A 10,528-nucleotide genomic window follows, 5' to 3' on the forward strand; every position below is an offset into this window, starting at 1 on the left:
ACTCTAATTAACGTACTCTTTCAATAAATAAATATCCTTTTGTGATTTGGTTCTGTCCGGTTACATACATAGCCACGTGTCAGTACGCTGCCCTTGACCGTAAAAGTGAAGGTTTAATCATTGCCCGGGCTGCCCGGGAAATCAATTTCAAATTTCAAAGTCAGTAAGTAAAAAAAAAGGATCAACAACGGTCGTCTGATAAACGTTAAAATAACCGCCACGGCGAAAAAAAGAGAATCCGATTCGGGTCTTATTACTCACCTTAATTAACCCACACCAAAAGATTCTCCTCTTTCTTCTTCTTTCTTTCTTCTCTTCACCAAAATTTGAAATCTCTTCCCTCTCCTCTTACTCGTTTCTCTCTCTATTCTCTACGAAACTTTTTTTTTTTGTTAATGGAGGATTGTTGTGATCCGCTTCTCTCAATTGATGCTTCTTCGCGACGTGAAAGCTTATCAGCAGCTGAAAAGGCTATTGAATCGAGCTCAACGGCTATGAATTTGGTAGATCTAGATTCTAATTGCGAATTGAGTAACGGTACGTCATTCGATTTTTTTTTTTTTTTTAGAAGAGTTCTGAGTTTTCTCTTTTTCGCTTTACTGATTCTGGATTTGAATTTGAAGATGTTCATATGGAACAATCAAGCCCCGGATTGATGGAATCGGAACAATCTAGTGATCCTGATCCCGTAGCTTTAGATGGTAACCGAACTATTCTTTTCCCCTCTCTTTTATGAAATCAATCGCTTCACTCTAGGTCACATTAGGTTCGATTGTGTTTTTTGTTTTCAGGCAAACTCGTGTTAGGGTTTCCATTAGCATCTCCTGATCTAGTTAACTGTGGCGCTTCACCTGATTTACCGAGAGTTTGCTTCGAAGACTCTCCAGAATTTGCTAAGAAGATAAGATTCTCAACTGAGCTTTCTCTAGAGAATGGAATCGATGGTTCTACTACTACTACTAATACAAGAGGTGGACGTAAAAGCCAAGTTGTGAAGTTCTCAGCAGTCTGTCAAACGTTTGGATTTGAGTTGTCTCCTGAGTCTTCTTTTGAGTTGCCTTCTCCACCTGGAAACTTTCGGGAGATTACAACTCCTGTTATTAGTATTAACTCTGGTTCTACAACCACTGATGTGACTCTCGCTGATGAAACTTTCTTGAAGGATGAGTTTTATAGTGGAGGTGAAACTATCATGACTGATGCTGTTGTTGGTGATGAAGATGAGATTTTCTTGTATCAAACAGCTCGGCTTGGTAATTTCGCTTACAAGTTTCAGTTGTTGGAACCTGGGGATTACTTTATTGACTTGCATTTTGCTGAAATTGAGTTCACTGAGGGTCCTCCGGGAGTTAGAGTTTTTGATATATTTATTCAAGGAGCAAAGGCAAGGCATCATCATTGCGTTTTGAGTTTTGTTTTTTCTTGTTTACTTATTTATTACATATCCATTATGATTTGAATTGGAAAAACTATTGCAGGTCATATCCGGACTTGATTTGTTTTCGCAAGTAGGAGCAAACACACCTTTTGTGATTGCTGATCTAAGGATGCTCGTTGGTCGAGAAGGAGAGTTATCTATTCGATTAGAAGGAGTGACTGGAACTGCTATTCTATGTGGCATATCTATTAGAAAAGAGGCAACATCTACTTGTATGTAACATTGTAACTAACCTTGTTGTGTCTTGTATGTTACTTGTTTTTCTCTTCTATGTGAGATATTTGAAAAACATGGAGCTATTCACACTTTTTCTTCTTTTAGATGTTGAAGATACTGGAATGTTAGCGGTTAAAGGAACAACTGACACTGTTCTGTCCCAGCCAATTCAAGTGAGAGATCTTCCACAAGCTTGATATTTCTACTTTACTTCGGGGTGATTACATATGTTGCAAATAGTTAAACTGTCATGCTTTTGTTAGGAAAATGTTGACTGCAGGACAGAAGAAGAGACCGAAGGGATTATAAGTTGTGAGCAGCAGAAGACAGAGATGGAGGATATGAAGAGAATGATTGAGGAACTTAAACAGGAGAACCAAAAAAAGAGTAGAGAATGTGAAGAAGCATTGGATTCTCTCCGTGAGATTCAAAATGAACTAATGCGCAAGTCGATGCATGTTGGTTCTTTGGGTATGTACATCCTTCTCTTTTCTGTTTTGTCTTGCATTGCAGCCGGGAAAGTTGACATTGCGTTACTTGTTCATATCTAGCGTTTGCTGTTGAGGGACAAGTCAAGGAGAAGAGCAGATGGTTCTCTTCATTAAGAGATTTGACAAGAAAACTGAAGGTACACAGAAGCAAACTTAAAATACGATCAGCAACCGCAAACTCTTGTGCCTCATTTTAATTTGTATTCGTAGATCATGAAAATGGAGCAAATTAAGCTGTTGGAGGAGGCATCCACATACAAATTGCTAGCCCAAGATATCAACGAGTTCAGCTCTCACATACAGTCCAGAGGTGAGTCTTTGTCTTGCTATCATCTGGACTTACCACTAGCGCTAGAAAAGTTTTCTAAAATGTGTTTCTCTGACTTTTGATCCGTTGACATCTGTAATCAACAGTAAAGCAGGACGCAGAACTGCATGAAAATCTCAAAGCCAAATTTGTAGCTGGAGAAAAAGAGAGGAAGGAACTATACAACAAGATACTAGAGCTAAAAGGTTTGTGTCTATATCCAATATAACTTCTAGAGGGATCTCCTTGACAAAAATTGGTAGCCTAACAACTTGCAGCGATCATTCTTTCCTACAGGTAACATCAGGGTCTTTTGCAGGTGTAGACCTCTAAACTTTGAAGAAATTGAAGCAGGAGTATCAATGGGAATTGATGTTGAGTCAGCCAAAACTGGGGAGGTCATGGTCATGTCAAATGGGTTTCCCAAAAAAAGTTTCAAGTTCGATTCTGTTTTTGGTCCAAACGCTTCCCAAGGTGATATTTGGCATCAGTTACAGTTATCGACCTTTTGTTACTTGCCTTGCAGGAAATCTCATCTCACCAATTGACATGTTGTTTCTTATACTTTTACAGCTGATGTTTTTGAAGATACTGCTCCCTTTGCTACGTCGGTCATTGATGGATACAACGTTTGCATTTTTGCCTATGGCCAGACTGGGACTGGGAAAACTTTTACCATGGAGGGAACTCAACATGACCGTGGCGTAAATTATAGAACACTGGAGAATCTGTTTAAAATAACAAAAGAACGAGAAAACCGCTACAATTATGAGATCTCGGTTAGTGTATTGGAAGTTTACAACGAGCAGATAAGAGATTTGTTAGCTCCAGCTTCACAAAGTGCATCTGCGCCAAAAAGGTACTACATAAGTTTTGAATGCCTTCCTCCTTGGTGTTTTCTTTTATGAAGTTAACCATGCAAGGTCCATTGGTTTCTGCTATCACTAATATCACTAATAGTAGCTCGATACTCCTTTCTTTGCAGATTTGAAATAAGGCAAGTGAGTGAAGGAAACCACCACGTACCAGGATTGGTTGAAGCACTTGTAAACAGCTTAGATGAGGTCTGGGATGTGTTGAAGACAGGAAGTAATGCAAGGGCTGTTGGGAAAACGGCGGCTAATGAGCACAGCAGCCGATCTCACTGGTCTGCTTATCTGATCTGAAGTAGTTTCCTTTTTTTTATAATTGGAAACTATCTGAATGTGTTTTCTCTTCTTCCTTTGCGCAGCATTCACTGTGTGATGGTAAAAGGGGAGAACTTGTTGAATGGAGAATGCACAAAGAGCAAACTGTGGTTAGTTGATTTAGCAGGAAGCGAACGGGTTGCAAAGACAGAAGTGCAAGGAGAACGGCTCAAGGAGACTCAAAGCATCAACAAATCATTATCTGCTCTCGGGGATGTCATATTCGCTCTCGCTAACAAAAGCTCTCACATTCCTTTCAGGTTCATATGACACATCTATTTACCTTCCTTTCAGAGTTACAGTCACCATTTTTTTTAATCCAACTTGACGTTTGATTACCTTTTGCAGAAATTCAAAACTCACACACTTGCTTCAGGATTCTCTAGGTATAGACTAACATCAACAAACTGAAGCCAACCACTTCCTTTTTGCTTAGATATGTTTCATTAACTATTGTGTTAATCTATTATGGAGCTTACGATGAAAAATGACTGGCATATGACAGGAGGAGATTCAAAGACCCTCATGTTTGTTCAAATCAGTCCTAACGAGAATGACCAAAGTGAGACACTATGCTCACTCAATTTTGCTAGCAGAGTGAGAGGGATAGAGTTGGGACCTGCCAAGAAGCAGCTAGACAATACCGAACTCTTGAAATACAAGCAATTGGTAAGCTACCTGTCCACATGTGTGTTTATCGAATCATTCATCTNTGAGTTACAGTCACCATTTTTTTTATCCAACTTGACGTTTGATTACCTTTTGCAGAAATTCAAAACTCACACACTTGCTTCAGGATTCTCTAGGTATAGACTAACATCAACAAACTGAAGCCAACCACTTCCTTTTTGCTTATATATGTTTCATTAACTATTGTGTTAATCTATTATGGAGCTTACGATGAAAAATGATTGGCATATGACAGGAGGAGATTCAAAGACCCTCATGTTTGTTCAAATCAGTCCTAACGAGAATGACCAAAGTGAGACACTATGCTCACTCAATTTTGCTAGCAGAGTGAGAGGGATAGAGTTGGGACCTGCCAAGAAGCAGCTAGACAATACCGAACTCTTGAAATACAAGCAATTGGTAAGCTACCTGTCCACATGTGTGTTTATCGAATCATTCATCTAGTGTTCTGAGCTGTGTTAATTCTTTATCAGGTTGAGAAATGGAAGCAAGACATGAAAGGAAAAGATGAACAGATTAGGAAAATGGAGGAAACAATGTACGGTTTAGAAGCAAAGATTAAGGAACGAGACACTAAGAACAAAACCCTTCAAGACAAGGTAAACAATACTCACCATAACCACACAAAAAGAACATGGATTATAACAGTTTCAGCTTGCTGAATTCATTACAAATCACCTTTCTTTGTTAGGTTAAAGAACTTGAATCGCAACTGCTGGTAGAGAGGAAGCTTGCACGTCAACATGTAGACACAAAGATTGCTGAACAGCAGACAAAACAGCAGACTGAAGATGAAAAGAATATCTCAAAGAGGCCGCCGCTGGCAAACATACTGTTGGGATCAGCTTCAAAAGAAATGGTAAATCTAACACATCCATCACTCTTGGAGTGTTCCAGCTATGATCTAGCAGCTCCTTTACCTAATGGTGGCCTCAAGTACAATGACATCTCTGAGAAGGAGAACAATCCAGAAATGGCTGATCAAGTGCATATACCTAATAGAACAGGAAGATTCTCTATCTGTACAAAACGTATTCCATCAGCTCCAGCTCCAAGAAGAAGTTCTCTTGCCCCAACCACATCAACTTCGAAAGAAATGATGAATCTAACCCGACCACCACTCTCAGAGAGCACCACCAGCTATAATCTACCTCCTTTACCCAATGGTGGCCTTAAGTACAGTGACCTCATTGAGAAGGTGAACAATCCAGAAATGGCTGAGCAAGTGCAAATACCGAATAGAACAGGAAGATCCTCTATCTGCGCAAAACGAATTCCACCAGCTCCAAGAAGGAAGACTCTTGCCCCAATGCCTTTCATTCCAATCACATCAACATCAGCTTTGTCATTATTGCCACCATGCCAAGCTATTACAAACTCGCCTGATGAAAAGAGTGGCGCTAACCAAGTGCTCTGCACCAGCCCCAAGCTACATAGAAGTAACGGGAAGACGTTGAACAGCATACTGAGACGAAGCATACAAAAGAGAATGCAAATGAAATGTTCCCCGAGGCAGCAACCGTTGAGAAAAGGTGGTGGCATTAATGTCGGGATGGAGAGAGTTAGGCTGTCTATAGGAAGCAGAGGAAGGTTAGCTCACAGAGTTTTGCTTACCAATGCTCGTAAGGCAGGTCTGAAGGAGGCACCGCAGAAACAAGAGCGATGGATCTAAATCATCTATTAACTGACCTGATATGACTTAACTTATCATTCAATTTGATTTCTTGGGAGGATGATTGATATTTTATCATCTTCCAGTTGGACTAGTTTCGTGTGCGTTTGTGGATTTGGTTTGACCCTATTGTATAGATGGTTTTGGCTTTTGTGCACTCGTTCAGTTTCTTTTTTACATAGGAAGGTTCCAAGAACCTATAACCGTAACCTATCAACATATACATTGTGTAGTTCACATTCTAAGCCATAAACTGCATATCAAAACAGATGTAGACAAAAATAACAAACAGAATCCACAATTTTTCAAGATGAGGCGAAAACAAAGAAGGCTAGTAAATATTAATCTTTCTCTTGTGAGATCTCTCATACTCTATTATATTCTTTGTGTGGAATAGTAAATATTAATTAGTGGAAAGCAAATAAAAATGTTTCTAGAGAAGAAGATTAATAAAAGACATGTTATTCTTTATTAAGATGATAGGGAAGTAGATGGCATGTACAATCTAGAGATCGACAGCCTTCTACGACACACATACCAGAAGTACAGATTATTCAAAGAGTCTAGCATTATTTTTGTCACATACACGACAATTAGAACAGTCTAGGCAGTTACAAGTGTGGCTTTAGAGCTCTTGGTGCAGAAAGTAGAACATGCTTTAGCACATTGTTCAAGCGCTCCTTTCACAATCTCACTTGCATCTAGTCACCAAAACAAACATTAGAATGGATTAATGTTTCTTGTCCATTATTCTTACAAGATAACAATAAAAAGGAGCTCGGGGAGTTTGCTTTACCAGAATTTTTGAGAGTGTTCATGGCTCCACAAACAGAAGTTTCACACCCTAACTTACAGTACTCATTAATAGCATCACCTGAGTCAAGGAAAAAAAAAATATATTGCATCAAAAAATAAAACCTTGATCGATCTTTTTAACAAATAAAAAGACATGTTCCCATTTACCTGAGTTTTCGAGAATGCCGTTCGGGCATGTGTTCGATTTTTGGCATCCACTCATTGCAATACAAATTGACATGCGATACAGACCAGAATTATAACACATAGCAAAGGTATTTCTAGCTTGTACGGACGGGCAACAGATACTTGCTTCTACTTGGATTTGTGCCATGACCAGACTCATTATGAGCAAACTCAAAATCAAAGCTTTTCCTTTCATCTTTTGAATGATTACTTATTTGATTAATGAAAGGTGTTATACGTATGAGGAAAAAACTTATAATAAAGCTTGTATTGATGAAGCGGTCTTCAAACCAGACTTGCTTATATACTAGAAAACATTGTGACGAGAATTTAGTAAGTTACACATGAGGGGACAAAAAAAAATCGAAGTGGTTACAAACGTGATTTTTGTGTTTCTTTTTTGTGGTCATGAGAATTTTGAGCAGGCCGGCCCCTTATTATTTTGTTTCCTAAAGCAAAACAAAAACAATAATTGAATGGAAAAGACATTATCAAGCTTCAAACCCGCTACCTTAAGCTAAAAAGGAGAGCTTTTCTTGAATCCTCAACCACTAAACTACAAGCGAATACAGTACCTTGCAAATTTTAATTAATTGTAATGCGTAAAGCACTTTTGAGTTTCACTTTGAATATTACAAATTACGTCTATTACTATATATATCAGCATTCAGTACTATCTTGATCACCGACATTTTCACACCTCTTAGCCATACAGGAGAAAACACTTACAAGTTGACCACCTTTTACGGAATCGTTGGAGCCATCTCAGTCCCAGGGGCTTGGTTAAGCTAGCGCATCCCAACTAATTTTCACCAATGATATGGCTAAGACCTTACTCGTCAAATTCAGCAAGGTGGATGATGCTACTACGGCTACTACTTCTACTTCTCGGGTTGAGAAGTTAGGTCTACGGATGTTCCCTCTCTACTAGTAAACTGGTCAAAGTCATGTATAACTGATCAAAATCATATACTATTTATAAAGCCTGAGACTCATCTAAGGCCAAAAAGAACGGATTGAGATAATTACCCGCATGCATGCATGTTTTTAATTTCTATAAATAAAATAAAATTGTCCTTTCTAGCGCTTTATTATGATTATGAACGGTCGGGACTAATTGTCAATGAGCCTGCTAACAAGAACTTTAAGAAAAGTACGACATAAATTTAAGAGTGAATGAAACTACTACTTATGAATATTAACTCTTCTGAATGTATTAGCAGCAAAGTTATTGATTTTATGAGGATTTGCGCTATTTTTTGAATAAACAACAAATCTCTTATTTATATAAACCAAATATTGAAAGATGTTTTGCCAAATAAAAAAAGAAGAATCAAACGACTAATCTCAATAGTCAATACTCAATACATATTAAAAACGACTACTTTACCACCAGACTAAACATATAATTTTGGCCTAAAGCAAGTGTTTTACTTCCCTTATGGACGGGCCAGACTTGGTTATGTGTGCATTAATTAATCTTTTACTTTTGTTGGACAGCAACATTGGAATTTTAGGGTCCAATTTAGTAATCATGTTGCAGCACTGTGTGGCGGAGTAGGTCTCAAGAATAGTGTGGCGGAGTAGGTCTCAAGAATATTGTTCATTGTTAATGTGGTAGGTTATCTAATATACTATAAAGTAGGTTACACCTTTTAAGAAGCTCTATCTATCTACCACATGTCACATTTAATCAAATACATATAACTCACACTTTAAATATAAAACTAAAAAATATATATTCAATTAATCCATAAATAAGACATTTAATTATACACTTTAAAATTAAACTTTCTTATATAATAAAGTAGGATACCTCCTAAAACTTTCTTCCACAGCTTGACATGTGGCTACTGTAAAACTGACACCTGTCCAAAAACCTTATTCACTAGAAATTTAACTAAACTACCAATAAAACATATTTAATCAAATAAATATAACTCACACTTTAAATGTAAAACTAAAAATATATATTTTCAATTAATCCAAAAATAAGACATATAATCATACACATTAAAATTAAACTTTAATATAAAACTAAAACAATAATTTCAATTAAACCATAAGTAAAACACATTTTATCTTATACATTTAACTCACAATTTAATAGAAAACTGAAAAAAACATTTCCATTTAAACCACAAATAAAACACATTCAGTCATTTAAATTTAACTCACCCTTTAATATAAAGCTAAAAAGATTCAATCAAAACAATAAATAAAACACATTTAATCATATACATTTAACTCACACTTTAATATTAAAACTGAAATAAAATAAATATACATTAACTTTATTTCTCCACTCAATTTTATTCAACACACAATAAATTAGAATTAACTCCCATATTTTTTAGTTTCTAAATTGTAACTCTCATCACTTGCTATCCTATAAATACTCATTTTTCATTCTCTCATTCTCTTTCACTTCATCTTAGATATTATACATTTTTGTGTTTTTTTTTGTTGGTTGGTTGGTTGGTTATTGTTGTATGTGTTAAAAAACAAATTAAATATTATTTTAAAAGCTTAATTATTGATTTTAATTTTAGAGACTATATTATATGTATCTTACTTTTTTTTTTTTTGAAGATCCATCTCTATTGTCCCAAAAACAAACATTCTCAAAATGAACCTATAAAATCTTACAGGTCATTTGTCCATATTTCAAAATCCACATATTACCACTAAATGAGCCCATATTATAAATAACTCGTGTATATACAGCTAGCCTAGATTTAAATTTTTTTTTTCTTTTCTAATAGCATCTATTGCTTAACTAAAGCCTACCATCTTCCTATTTCCAAACTAAATTACCAAAGATTTTCATAAAATATAGTAATATCTAAACTCTCCTACAACATGAGCAACACATCCAGTTTTGAATCCTGATAGCTCAAAAACCAACGCTCTATTAGGTGATTAGTCATATATTTAACATAGATAGATGAATTGGCTTGTCTTACCGAAAGAAAAAAAAAAACATAGATAAATATTTTATATGTAGATTACATTATCTTATATTCAACTGCTTCCATCAGCTAATCCCTATTTTTGCTTCTAAAATATCACCAAAAAATAACCAAAAGTTGTTATGGAAGAATCTGATGAGAGTTTGGTGAGTAGCCAACAGTCTGATCGTGCCGTGGAAGATGATGTACATAGTAGGCCTGGGCACTAATACCCGTTACCCGTACTCAACCCGTTACTCGGCTCGTACACGTCCCAAAAAAAGGGTACCCGCAGCTTTAGGATCGAGTAAAGGGTATTATATTTATATTACCCGTGAGTAAGGAACGAGTATAGGGTATTAGTTTAGTTTTCAATACCCGTCCCGTTACTCGGCCCTTTACCCGTTTTGCTACCCGACCCGTAAATACCCGTTAATATTTTGTATTATTATGCTAATCCCTCTTTTTGTGCTACTTCTACTTTTTGTATTATTTATTATTAATTTATAGAGTTAGAGTTAAAACCTAAGTTCAACTTAGCCTAACTGAATTAATATATTATTTTTATTTTCAAAATTCGTAATTTTATAATTTT

At 36.4% G+C, this 10,528-nt stretch overlaps 2 protein-coding genes across 2 annotated transcripts; one reads left to right on the forward strand and one right to left on the reverse strand.

The window, feature by feature from the left end:
• On the forward strand, positions 244 to 6,158 carry LOC104712818. The gene is made up of 17 exons (XM_010429792.2): positions 244 to 537; positions 624 to 701; positions 792 to 1,384; positions 1,479 to 1,650; positions 1,760 to 1,827; positions 1,918 to 2,125; positions 2,206 to 2,282; positions 2,356 to 2,455; positions 2,560 to 2,658; positions 2,750 to 2,926; positions 3,026 to 3,311; positions 3,438 to 3,599; positions 3,684 to 3,899; positions 3,988 to 4,025; positions 4,145 to 4,308; positions 4,803 to 4,928; positions 5,021 to 6,158. Exons 1-17 carry the CDS (start codon positions 396 to 398, stop codon positions 5,999 to 6,001), a joined length of 3,687 nt encoding a protein of 1,228 aa, XP_010428094.1. The 5' UTR covers positions 244 to 395; the 3' UTR covers positions 6,002 to 6,158.
• Positions 6,448 to 7,265, reverse strand: LOC104712819 (thionin-2.1-like). Its single transcript, XM_010429793.1, has 3 exons — positions 6,965 to 7,265; positions 6,798 to 6,875; positions 6,448 to 6,702 (listed from the first exon to the last, which is right to left on the reverse strand). Exons 1-3 carry the CDS (start codon positions 7,176 to 7,178, stop codon positions 6,605 to 6,607), a joined length of 390 nt encoding a protein of 129 aa, XP_010428095.1. The 5' UTR covers positions 7,179 to 7,265; the 3' UTR covers positions 6,448 to 6,604.

Source organism: Camelina sativa, chromosome 9 (assembly GCF_000633955.1).
Source record: "Camelina sativa cultivar DH55 chromosome 9, Cs, whole genome shotgun sequence".
Taxonomy (NCBI): Eukaryota; Viridiplantae; Streptophyta; class Magnoliopsida; order Brassicales; family Brassicaceae; genus Camelina; species Camelina sativa.